At 54.7% G+C, this 13,296-nt stretch overlaps 1 protein-coding gene across 1 annotated transcript; it reads right to left on the reverse strand.

Annotated features, from left to right (window-relative positions):
* Nucleotides 1-379: 379 nt before the first annotated feature.
* On the reverse strand, nucleotides 380-6,351 carry LOC121164642 (TBC1 domain family member 9B-like). Its single transcript, XM_040992757.1, is given in 11 exon segments — nucleotides 380-877; nucleotides 1,002-1,211; nucleotides 2,210-2,316; nucleotides 2,734-3,131; nucleotides 3,233-3,317; nucleotides 3,768-3,833; nucleotides 4,820-4,979; nucleotides 5,752-5,800; nucleotides 5,802-5,848; nucleotides 5,939-6,169; nucleotides 6,316-6,351. Coding segments are annotated over 11 exon segments (1,851 nt in total). The 3' UTR covers nucleotides 380-415.
* Between the last annotated feature and the right edge of the window lie 6,945 nt (nucleotides 6,352-13,296).

Consider the following 13,296-nt stretch of genomic DNA (forward strand, 5'->3'; position numbering starts at 1 on the left):
GGCAGATTTACAGAGAGAAGAAGAGACAGAAAAATCTTTCATCTACTGGTTTATTCAACAAGTGCTGCAATATCCAGAGCTGAGCCAATGCAAAGCCAGAAGGCAGGAGCTTCTTCCAGGTCTCCCACGTGGGTGCAGGGTCACAAGGCTTTGGGCTGTCCTCTCCTGCCTTCCCAGGCCACAGGCAGAGAGGAATGGAGGAGCTGCCACTTATTCCTGGTTCCCAGGACTGGCCTGTGCTAGGGGATGCAGGCCCAGAGACTCTTTCTAAGGCAGCTGTGTTGGCATCAGCCTTCCTTTCACTTACAACTCACTGCTTCCAAGGGGGAGCAGGAGGGCTGTGTCTTTAATGAGAAACTGCAAAGGGAAGGAGGGAGGGACAGAGGCCTCGGCCAGAATCACTCAGCCAAGGGGCTCAGCCCAGAGCAACAGATGGCTCGTGCTCACTGGAGGCACTCAACTGTCTCTCTACTTTCTTCTGGTCCTTCATCTTGAGTCCAATGTCCACCCTTTTCTCAAAGAAGTTGACCAGCACAGACTCCGGCAGGATGGAGGCCAGGATCTGCTTGAAGGAGATGCACCAGTCTGCGTCCATGGTGTTCCCAATGCGGGCAGTGGCTGTGGGGTTCTCACACTGCAGGGAGCCCATGCTGACCACTGAGTAGGAGGACATGGATATGTTGTATTTGGTTTCATCATCAGACGGGAGCTGGGAGGGTGAGCCCTGCCCCTCTCCACTGCCCCCCTCTACCACCGTCTGTCTCTCCTGTGGCACTTTTCCAAGGTGGGTGTCTCCACCAGCTTTGGTCCAGGGGTCCCCCGTGGCTGTCGGCTGGCATTCCTGTACTGGGTCCTGATGGGATTCCCTTGCAGGTGACTGAGGGTCCCCCGTGGCTGGCACTCCTGTACTGGGTTCTGAGGGGGTTCCCTTGCTGGTGACTGGGGATGCCCCATGGCTGGCGGCTGGAGCTCCTGTACTGGGCCTGAGGGGGTTCCCTTGCTGGCAGTGGGGACTCATCCTCGATGGAACTGCCCTGGTCCCTGCTGGGAGTGCCACCCGTGGGCTTCTTGACACTGGGACTGAAGAACTTCCCCACCTCACTGATGCGGAGGAGGCTGGCCACTGTGGCAATGGCGTGGTACAAGTCCTGCTCCAGGGGGTCCTCACTGAACATGTTGTATAGCGTCTTGCACAGCTCAATGAATTGCTCCTATCAAGGGGGAAGGCAGAACAAGGAGATGGTAAGATGGCCCTGGTGTTCATTCCACGCATGCTGCTGGCCACTGGAACTGGTGCCAGGATGTGGTCCTGTTTATCGGCGCCAGACCAGTGCTCTAGTCTTACTTCACACACGGGAATGTGGAGGCTCAGAGTCGGGAGGGACCTAAGCAGTCACTCTGCCCTGCCGGGCTCTCCCCCTGCAGTGGACAGCAGCTCTGAGCTGGGCTCTCTGCTCCGACATGTGGTTCTGCTGTTGGAGATGCATGGCTGTGTGAACCCGGCCTTGACCATGGCTTCCTCCCTGGGGTCTGGCCTCACCCTTGGCCTTCTAGCTCCTGGGTGAAAGCGACTTCAACTCTGACCTTCAGGGAAGCTCCCAGAGGGTGCTGCTGAGGGGGTGAGGGTGGTCTTGGGTCTCTAAACCACATCCTGGCCTGAGAGAGGGGTGAGACCACCCATTCCTCAGGCTGGAGAAGGCTTAGGCTCACAGGCTCACAGGGCCCCTCTGGGCATAGCCAGGGCCAGCCCAGCCCAAGCACTAAGGGCAGGCTGTAGTTCAGGGACTGCCTCTGGCTACTTTCTGCAGCTGAACCCAGGGGTTGCCCCTTCCTGCCTGGGAGACCCTTGGGAAGACAAAGAAGCTGCTGTCCCCAGAGAGCAGGAAGTGGAGAGCAGACAAGCCTGTGTGCACAGGGTGCCTGGGCAGGGAGTGTGAGGAAGCAGCTGTGGGGTAACCTTCCCCAGGGCTGCTCAGACCTACCACTGTCCCTCCACCTGAACAAGCGGTCCCTGTGCAAATGGCCCCTGAGCAACAAGCTCCTGACTTTCCAGAATCCTCACTGGGACTCCTGGGCGCTCAAGTGAGCTAGTGAGTAATGAGTGCCACCCTGTGTGGACCCTGGGGCGTGGTGCTGACATGGCATGCTGGGCCCCGGTGTCCCTCAGGGTTCTGCAGAGGTGTCTGCTGCAGCCTCCAGCCTGGCCCACCTGGTTCATTTTGGGCAGATCCTTGATGGTCTCCTTCTGAGCCTCTCTCTCCTTGGCCCACATGCGAAGGTAGAGTCAGTAGTCTGGGGGGCTGGTCCCCTTCTCCTCTGTGAGTCAGGAGGAAAAGACATTAATCTCGGCCTGTCATGACAGAAAGAGGGCTTGAGCTTGGGGTCAGGGGGTGGGATGGGCCCTGTTACAAAGCACCTGCATCTGGGGAGGTGCTGATGGGGAGAATGCCCTGAAGAAGGGATGGCTCAATGGGATGAGGATGGTCCTGAGGCTGTGTTCTAGGCTGTGAGAGGTTGGCCTGAGGAGGTGAGAACTTCACAGGGGACACCAGGCACCACAGGGGACAGCAGGGCCTCCAGCCAAGGTCACTGACCTTCAGGGCATGCCTGTCAACTGGGGGCCAGGCAGTGGGGGAGCTTTGCAGAAGTGACTGGGGATGGTCACAGCCCACATGAAACCCCAGACCTCAGCCCTGAGACCCTGACTGGCCGTCAGGGGAGAATGGCCTGTACCTGCTCGCTTTTCTTGGGTATCCTCGCTTCTGCTTCCTTCCCGATCTTCCTGTGGTAGTGCCTCTGCCAACCAGGAAATAACAACATGGAGCACATTCTTCTCCAGCTGGGACTGCAGCCCACCTCTGCCGAGGTCCAGCCTGTGCTTGTGCGGGAGCAGCCCCGGGTTCTGGTTCCCTGCACGGAGCCTCCTGCTTTGGCCTGACCCTGGGCTCTGCCCTCCGGCACCACCGTCAAGGAGGGCCTGGGCATTTCCCCACTTGATCACTGAAAGCAGCAGCAGCTGTATCCCACTCCGTTTTTTTTTTTTTTTGTTTTCTTTTTCCAGAGGACTACAAGTCTCCCCCATATGCAAACAGCAATGCGGTGTGATGGACAAGCCTGAGAACTGATGAATCCTGTGGTTTCGTTAGGAAAAGGTCACCTGCGTGGGATCACACCTATGACAGCTACACCAGGAGGGAAGGAACTTGACAGACATGAACCCTGTGCTCAGCACATCCGCTGGAGGAGGACCACACTGTGCGGTTCACGTGTGAACATGAACCTGGGGAGGAACAAGCTGCCCTGGTCTCCCAGGCCTGCTGCCAGAAGACAGGCGAGGACAGAAGTAGCCCAGCCCTCAACTGCCTCAGTGAGCGTGGGTGACAGTGCAGGGGCCTGGGGTGCTGTGGGGTCTGAGGTCAGGGTTCTGCACCCAGAAGCACACAGCACAAGCTTAAAGCTTCCCAGGTTGCCCAGGGTCCGTGTGTAACAGGAAGCACACCTGCTGCTTTGGCCTGTTACTGGAAGCCAAGGCCCTCCGGGTCTGTGAGCTAAGCCTTCACGGTCAGCAGGACCTGTGGGTCCTTCGACACACACACTATTTGTTTCCCCTTTGGGCCTGCCACATGACATCACAGCACAGCGTGGTCGCCAGCTGTGTCATCAAGTCCTTTCTGATTCTTAGGTGAGTTTGTAAACACCCAGTGTCTTTCAGGTTAAAGTGCAATCAGTGCCTCATACAATCCAGGGGTGTGGGGGCACGTGCTCACCTGGGGGAAGGTGCAGCTTGTAGAGCACCTTGAGCTTTTCAGTCATGTCCCCGTGGTACATCCCGCCTGTGGGAGAAGGCAGGAGGAGGGCATGATGAGAGGGGCTCCCCAGGACGGTGCAGGCTCCAGGGGGCTGGGACAGGACCTCCTCACAGCTGCAGAGGGCCCAGGAGCCAGTCCCAGGCTTCCTCAGAGTATCGCCAGGCCAGCTCAGCCTTCCCTGCGGCCAGCTGCCCCAGCCCCACAAGGGAGGGAAGGATAGACTGGCCAGGGATGCCATGGGAAAAGGCCAAGGCAGCGTCAGGCCCCTGGAGGCACTCACTTTTGTTTTAGAACCTAGTTTTAGGATGTGTGTATCTTTAAAATAGAAAGGCAGATTTACCAGAGAGAAGAAAAGGGAGAAGATTTTCCATCCATTGGTTCCCTGGCTGGAGGTAAGCTGATCTGAAGGCAGGAGCCAGGAGCCTCTTCCATGTCTCCCATGTGGCTGCAGGGTCCCAAGGCCTTGGGCCATCCTTGACTGCTTTTCCCAAGCCAGAAGCAGGGAGCTGGAAGGGAAATGGAACAGTCAGGATATAAACCAGCACCCACATAGGATCCCAGTGCATACAATGTGAGAAGGTGTGCATATAATTTAGCCACTAGACTATAAATCTTAATTTTTTTTCTTTTTTGCCTAACAGTCAACGCCAACCTAACTTGAGCCATAGTATCTTAACTTGAGTCAGTCTGATCATTTGGAAGAAAGGTTCCCTTGTCCTGGGGCTACTGAGGGGATAGCGTGTCCCTGGAGCTGCAGACAGCCACGGACTCTGCAGGAAGCGCAGTTCAGAGAACGTCAGAGGGTGAGAGAGTGTACAACACTGCATCTGAGTCCCTGGATCCAGCCAGGCCTGACACTGTCTCCCTCAACTCTGCAGTTCCTTGAGCCCATGAACTTCTGCTGTAAGCTGCCTTGTGCTTTCTAAGGGAGTGTTCTGCCTAAACTCCAACAAGGCTTAACTTCTACCACTTAGACTTCACAGCAAGTGCATGCACGGATGCTTCCAAACCCCTTCTCTTCCGGCAGGAACCTCTGTGCTGAGGATGCTCTTGGAAGACAAGGTCACAGTTACAGGTCCCGTCCCTGTTCTCGGCTCTCACCTTAAACACCATGTAAAGGTCTTCCAGCTCTTCAGTGGAGAAGCCAGTGTCCCCAGGTATGGCTCGGACCTAGAAGAAAGAGACAGGCTGGGCTGAGGGACTCTCAAGTGCCTGTTGCAGCAGGAGACAGATTGTCACAGGGACCAGGGCAAAGGCACGAGCTGCCCCTCAGTGTGGCAAGTCGGCCATCCCACTGAGGGCAGGGCCTTGCCCTGCTGGCCTCTCACCACCCAGCCTGCCACTCAGTGCAAGCTCCCTGAGGTCTGTGCCCTAGTGGGCTGAGAGTGGGGGACATGGGACATTGTTTAGTTCCTCCTGTCTGGACCTCTGCTGTGACCCAGGTGCCAGCTCTTGGGAAGGGGTCCTGAAACCACCAGCCAGCTGCTCTCAGTCAGCTGGAGCCATCCGTTTCTGTCACTTGTGACCTCAGAGTGTCTGAAAGGTTTGTGGGGGGCACTGGGGAAGTGGGAACGAGGTTGGCAGTCAAGAGACCACGAGTAGATCCTGTGGCAGGGGCACCTGCACCCATCCAGGGATGTGGAGGATGAAGGCTGGAGGCAGAGGCACGGCACGCAGGTGCTCAGAGGGCAGCTGTGGGATGCTCGGGGCGAGGGGAGGGGACATGTGGGAGACAGAGGGTGCTATGCTTTGGGGGAACGGGGCTTCAGACAGGCTTCCCACTGGCCCATCTGGGAGCAGAATAAAACGACCATGTCCTCTCCCCGCCATGCCCCTGCCTGGTTCCACATATCCTAATGTTGACACTGGTGGTGAGGCAGCAGGGGAGTGTGCATCCTGCCCCACAGACAGGCCTGAGTGGGAGCCCCCCACGCCCACATACCACACTCCTCTTGGCTGTGTCCTCCAACGACTGGATCACTTTCAGCCTGTTTAAACCGCATCTGCTCAGTGTCGCTGGCCCGCAGGCTGCTGAATTTCTGCAGGCAGGTGGGGATGATTAGGTGAGACAATGCACAGCCACGGGGTGCAGGGCTGTCACCCCCCACACCTCCCCACTGAGTGCTGACCTCATAGGAGGCTTTGAGGAGGTCAAAGATGTCTGTCTGTGTGGGAGGCTCGTCTCCACTGGTCAGCAAGGCATGGAGGTGTGGCACTGGTGGGGAAGTACTCTGCTCATTGACCACATTGTCCAGACATCTGTGTGGGGAAGGGGTCAGACATCGAGACCACTGATAGTTATGGCAGACCCTCCAGGAGGATAGAGCGTGTCCCAGCAGGTACCCTGGCAAGTCAGGGAGCTCCCCTCAGGCCTCAGCCCCTCCCTCGCATTAGGCTCTGCACATGGAAGGTGCCGGGCTATCTTTTGGGGGCTCCATGGACAAGGAGCTTGTTCAGGCCAGAAGAGTCCTGAAACCAAACAGAGGAGACAGCTGTGTCCTGTTGCCTGCTGGGGCTCGTTTCCCAGATGAGACTTTTCCATGGTGCTGCTTGCCAGTCCACAGGCTGGGCAGTGAAGTCGGCAAAGCACAGTGAGTAAATGCCATTTCATCCCAGTCCTCTGTTTCCATGACCAGGCTCCAGGTGGCCCAGCTCCTGAGGGTCAGCTCAGGGTGTCTGCACAGAGGTGGGAGTAGACAGGCCCTAGAGACCACTGGGGAATGGACTGAGGCCGACTCCCCTCACCTGCTCCCTCCCTGGCAAACAGCACCTCAGACCTGGACTTTGCAAGTGGCTGTGCCAAGCTCTCTGTGCTGCTGGGGACCGGCTTCTGCTTAGCAACCAAAGATGTCCTGACAGTTAGGCTTACCACTTCACAGGACCTCAGAGTGGGTCGCTGCAACTCTGCACCCCAGACAATGGGAAAGAGGGCAAGACAAAACAGACTTGACAAGAGCATCACACACAGGAACTGCAAGGCTCTGCTGTCACCGGGAGATTCAGAGCCACGAGCTGACTTAGGTCTCAAAGCTACTCCTGACAACACCAGAATCTGAACTTGGCCTCCTGGCTTCCAGCTGGAGGCCTGCATGAGGTGATGTTGGCCGTGGCAGATCTATGCTAAGGTGACCCCTGTCAGCAGGCCTCTGGCAGGGCTCTTTACACGCTGATGACAACATAAAGCAAGATCTGAGTTTTGCAGCACTAAATGTGCAGTGGGGCCTGTTGGGTTCCTGGGAGCAGGAACACACCCCAAGTGACTGAATGCCTTCAGCAAGGGAGCATGAGCCTGGAGAGGGCAAGGGTGGCAGGGTGTGCAGAGAGGCCAGGCCAACCTCAGTGGACCCCAGGGTGTCACGATGCCCTTTTGGCTGAGAGTTAATTTCATGAGATGAACAGGGAGCGAAGGGAGCAGGCAGAGGAAGGAGTTGACTCCACACAGGCAAGAACAGGAAGCTGAGCTTTGGGGGGTAAAAAGCTCATACTTCAACAGCTTGTGTGCTTGGTGATCACTGGGACCAAAGTGGAAGCAATATTCCCTATCACCAACCTTCTGGGGTGGCCAAGTGCCCCTGGGAGTGCCCAAGTCTGGGATGTCACGTTTGTGCAACAGCTGGGCCGACTCGGGCTCCATTTCCTGGTGGGAGGAAAGTGCTGTCAATAGTCCAGTCCTGCCAGCACAGTGCCCCGCAGCCTCCCTGGCAACCTGGCTGGCCACAGGAGGTAGGGAGCCTCCATGCAGCCACTCAGCTGCAGCCCAATGGCAGATGGGCTGTCCTGTGCTTGCCAGGCAGTTCTGCCCCACGGCTGGTCCACCTACCTCCCATGGCGCCTCAGGCGGTGTCTGCAGAGAGCTGAGCTCCTGTGCAGTCTGCAGTATCTGCTTCGCCAGTGTAAACCTCCTGCCCCGGTCAACACCCCTAAGCCCCTACCCCTTGAGGTCACCGTGTGAGCTGCTCACAGAGTTCAGCAAGCATCCCTGTGTCAGCAAGCAGCGCCTGTCTCATCAGTCCCCACCTGAGCCTCCTGGAGGGCACTGGGTACAGCCTGGCACCTTTTTCTGGGCAGCTCCTGACTGAAGGGAGGGTCTGACTCCTCCATGTCGGATGAGGAATGTCCATGGAAACACATTCCTCCTCCCAGCTCCAGTTCCGGGGAGTCCTTGTGCAGAAACTTCAGCCAGCGGCTCTCAGAGGGCTGTGTTGGGAAGAACAGGAAAGCAAGCCCTTTGACTGCAGCTCTCACACCCAGGGCTCAGGGATGGTGCCTGCTGGCGAGGCCTTGGAGAGGCAGCAGAACCCCCGAACGTCCATGCTCCCTGACCCAGTGACCCCACACAGACAACAAAGGCACAGAAATACTCGTGGTGCTGTAGACACCATTGTTTAGAATTTTTGGAGACAGGGCCCGGCGCGGTGGCACAAGTGGTTAAGGTCCTCGCCTTGCACGCCCGGGGATCCCATATGGGCACCGGTTCTAGCCCGGCAGCCCCGCTTCCCTTCCAGCTCCCTGCCTGTGGCCTGGGAAAGCAGTCGAGGATGGCCCAAAGCTTTGGGACCCTGCACCCGCGTGGGAGACCCGGAAGAGTCTCCTGGCTTTGAATCGGCATAGCATCGGCCCTTGCGCTCACTTAGGGAGTGAATCATCGGACGGAAGATCTTCCTCTCTGTCTATCCTCTCTATATATCCGCCTTTCCAATACAAAACATAATAAAAATAAATCTTTAAAAAAGAGAAAAATTTTCCATCTGCTTGTTCCCTCCCTACATGGTTGCAATGGCTAGCGCTAAGCCAACCCAAAGCCAGGAGCCAGGACTTTCCTCTGGACATCCTAAGGTTTTGAGCCATCCTCTACTGCTTTCCCAGGGCATAAGCAGGGATTTAATGGAAAGTGGAGCAGCCAGGACACGAACTGGCATGCATGTGGAATCCAATGTGTGTGGGGCGAGGATTTAGCCACTGAACCATCATTCTGTGCCCAAGGATTTATATTTATTTTCACTTGAAGATCAGAGTCACAGAGAGAAACAGACCTTCGATGTGCTGATTCATTCCCCAAACGGCTCTAATGGCTGGGACTGAGCTGCTCCAAAGCCGGGAGCTAGGAGCCTCTTCTGGGTTTCCCATGTAGTGCAGGGAACCAGGTAGCCACTTTCACATGTCATAGGCAGGGAGCCGGGTGGAAAGTGAAGCAGCCGGGACATGAACTGGCGCTCATATGGGATGCCATCGCTGCAGAGGCTTAGCCTACTTTGTCATGGTGCTGGCCTTTTTTAATCAATCTTTACATCACACTGTATGAATCCTCCAACTTTGATTTTTATCAACACTAATTAGATGATTCCTTGTCTTTTGTATTTCTATATAAGTTTCAGGATTAGTTCGTTCTTTTCTTATTTACTTACTTGAAAGTCAGAGAGAGAGAGAGATTTGTTCCCTCTGCTGGTTCACTGCACACATGGCCATAATAGTCAGGACTCAGCCAGGATTAAGTCAGGGGCAAGGAGGTTCATATGGTTCTCCAATGAGGGTGGCAGGGGGCCATGCATGGACCCATTGGTAAGCGCGAAACCTGCATCAGGAGGGGATCTGAGGGAGGAGCCTGAGCAACTCCTCTGACACGACACGGATCCCACAAATAAGCCCAAGAAGCATGGAAGGAAACAGCCCAGAAGATGTCATGGAAAGTTTCCTACTGGCATACGCTTGGCATGGGTTAGGGGCAGACCAGGCTGAAACAGCTCGCATCATCCACTGGCAAACCCGAACGCCAGAGCAGAGTGTGGGTCGAGCCAGGTTCAGTTGTGACAAAAGCAGTACACAACTTAGAGTGGCAAGGTGAGGCTGCCTGTGCTGGATGTGACCGCAGCACTCAACCAGCACACATGAGAAAAGGAAGGGAGGGGCAGACCCGCAGGGGAGTAAGGGGTGGTTCCCTTGCTGGATAGCTACTCCCACTGGAGAGCATGAGCTGGGATGTGAATAGACCAGACTAGGCAGGGCTGCAGCACCTGTGCGCCTCATGGGGACCAGATCAGGGAAGAGCCAGGATGGGCAGACTATTCCTACTAGTGCTAACAAAACTAGAGGGGGCGAGAGCTGTCAGGGCTTAACCAGAGCAGAAGCTGGCACTAGGGGTTAATATTGTCAAGTCCAACCACAGGGCCACCTGGGGAGAGCATAATCCGGGAGTGAGAGTGACCTGGGAAGGAAATAGTGGGCTCCTCCCTCTTGGGTTACCACTCCACGGGAGGGCACAAAATAACTAGGACAGGGGCTGGGTGGCTAGACAAATAGGCACTCAACAACATCCGTGAGGGCTGGACAGTTTAGCTGGTTGGATGGAACTAAGCTCCAATACCCTTCGACATTTATGAGAGCCAAATGGGATATGGGGCAGACTAAATTAATCTGCTACACATACTGCTGCAAATCACGGCAGGGGTGGGGGTGACTGGGGGTCGCTCTGACTAGGCTGCAGCTCCCATTGCTATGTGTGATGACCGAGTGAGTATGTGATGAGCAGAACCAGGATGGACTACAACACCCATTGGTTCCAGTGGAAGTCAGGGCTGAAGACGGAACCAGCCCAGCAATTGCAACCACCAGCTGATTGGGGAGGTGGACTGTGCCAGGTCCTGTACTTGCTAGTGCTTATAGGAATCTGGTCTGGGAACACCTCAAGGTTTCTTTGGGGATCCCCTCAACTGAAATGGTGGACTCAGAACCTTTACCAAGAATAAGACGGAAGATACAACAGGTCAATCAACCACCACAGCTACATGTTGGCAGCGAAACACTGGATGAAGGGAGATTCTATGATGGGCTATGTCAATCAGTACATTATTCAACAGCCTCATCGTGTCTGGAGTGGTAAGACTGGCAGCAATGCATAACTGGTGCGCTGCTGGGACCACTTGAGCAAGGATCTCGGAATATGCCCTACATCTGGGACCTGGGGTGGGTGGGAGACTGGGTGGGGCTTCTCCTCAATATTCCCTTTAGCCCTTGTAACTTTTTACCCTAATCAACAATGTAAAGAGTGCCAAAATAAAATTTAAAAAGAAAAAAAAAAGATTCATCACATCTTCTGCAATTACTTCCTGCTGCTCATGGACATGAGCCTTGCCTGGTCTCGGTTTGGAAATCTCTGTGTCATTAATGGGTCTATCTCAGGAGCCAGAGAATTTCCAGTCAGTGCCAATGGCTATGTCCGCAGCATGGTCCTCATTACTCTGCAAAGTTGCTGGATTCTTTTTGCCTTTAGGAGAGGTATTTAAGGTCCTGGTTCACTGGACTAGCCTGGCTTATCTTTTGTATGTTCCTGAGTAAATTCCTCCCTCTTGCAGAAGAGCCTGCCAAGGCAGTGTCCCACATGCAGCTGTGTACACTGAGGTCAGGGCACATCCCAAAGATCTGGCCCTGAGATCAGAGTCCTCTGGCACCAGAAGCCAACTGAGCAGGAAGCCCAGGGCTGCCTACCGATGCCAAAGCCATCAGTGGGACCACGAGCAAAGCAGATCATGGCAGGGATTCCTGGAAGGTACAGCTGACTCGCCCCTGGGACTCGGAGGGGACACAGGGCAGCAACACTCCTGAACCACACCCATATAGCAAAGGGCTCTAGGCACATCCCTAGCCACGCCAGCTGCCATGGCAGGGGATGTGCTGGCACTAATGTCCCAATCTGCAGGGCTAATGGTTGGCAGGAACAAGGTCATCTGTTACAATGTCCTAAGTAAAATAAAGGAAGGAAGTAAGGAAAGAAGGAAGGTATATATTAAGAGAGAAAGGAAGGAAGGAAGGAAGGAAGTTGGTAGTTTCTTAAAAAAAAAGTTGGGGGAGTGGCTGGGCCCACTATGATGGCTCGATGGCTAAATCCTCACCTTGCAACAGCTGGGATCCCATGTAGGAGTCATTTCACGACCAGCTGCTCCACTTCCCTTCCAGCTCCCTGCTTGTGACCTGGCTTCAGGTAACCTAAGGTCCGGCCATTACAGCCACTTGGGGAGTGAGCCAGCAGATGGAAGATCTTTTCTCCTGTCTCTCTGTAAATCTGCCTTTAAAGAAAAAGAAATAAATCTTTAATAAAAGAAAGAAAAATCACAGTGAGAAAGAGAGAGAGGGAGAGACAGAATTTCCATGCACTGGTTCATTCCTCACAGTTGCATCCTCTGCTGCTTTCCCAGGCCATTAGCAGGGAGCTGGGACAGAAAAGGAACAGCTGGGACATGAACTGGTGTCCATGTCTGATGCCAGTGCCACAGGTGGAAGATTAGCACGCCATGCCACTATGCCAGCCCATAATGTTTTGTTGTTAAGAGCCAGAACCTTCATCAGGTCTCCCACAAGGGTGCTGCTCTGCCAGTGACCCAGGTCCCCGCTGGTGTGCCTGGGAAGACTGCTTAATGCTTTTGTAAGGAGCCCAAGTACCTGGGCCCCTGGCACTCATGTGGGAGGCCCAGATGGAGCTTCAGGCTCCTAGCTTTGTTCTAGCCCAGCCCTGTCCATTGTGCCAGGTGGACCAGTGTAAGATTTCACTATTTCACTGTCCATCAGTGGGCCTTACTCTGTCTCCCGGGGTGCACCTTATAAGACAAGCAATTCTGAAATTATCTGCTCCTTCTGTCTACGAAACCAACCCCTTCTGCTCTGCTGGTTGCAGCATTCATTGAAGTGCTGCTCAATTCTAGAACTGCAATGAGTGCTTCAAATGAAATTTGTGTGATGCTGTCTTTTTGGTAACACATAAACAGAATCCATTCCATCAGGTTTAGCACAGATGCAGCTGGCTTACCTGAGGATCCACATTCTCTGCCTGACGCTAATCTTCAAGTTCTTCTTCTCTGACACTTCCAGAACCTTCCAGAGACCTTAGGGCAAGAATATCCAAACCCCCTTAGTAAAATGAGCCCAAAGAGGAAGGACAAATAAGATGAAAATGGCAGGATGCAAGGACTGAGCAGACCCCAAGCTGCTCTTGGGGCATCTCAGGGACTCAGCTCTGAGGTCTCATGTGCTTCTGGTGTCCTGCAGCAGCCGAGGATCTGGGAGAGGGGCCACTTATTTCCTCTGATTAGGGATGGTCAGGCCCTCCACCAACAGCAGGACTGGGCAGAGAGGCATGCACTCTGCTTAGGCTGGAACTGGCATCTTGGCTTTGACCATGACAAGCTCTGTGATTCATCATGGTTCGACATCCTTGTTCCATTTTCCTCATCCCACTAATGTGGGTAATATTGTGCCCAGGACTGCAAAGATCAATGAAACAATGAATGTCCTTTGCTCAGGACCTCTGGACATAGAGTTCCGTTCATCAACACAGGGATGTATGTCCTCACGGAAAAAGGCCACACAAGTCACTGAGCTTGACACATCACGGTGACTCTAGCTGTCCTGCTGGGGAGGGGATCTGCATCTCACCAAGATGAACTGACGCCATGTGGGTTGTCAAATCACATAATCCCATGCAACACCCCAGTGAGCT

The sequence above is a fragment of the Ochotona curzoniae genome, unplaced genomic scaffold (assembly GCF_017591425.1).
Source record: "Ochotona curzoniae isolate NIBS_2020 unplaced genomic scaffold, NIBS_Ocur_1.0 contig_1042, whole genome shotgun sequence".
Lineage (NCBI taxonomy): Eukaryota > Metazoa > Chordata > Mammalia > Lagomorpha > Ochotonidae > Ochotona > Ochotona curzoniae.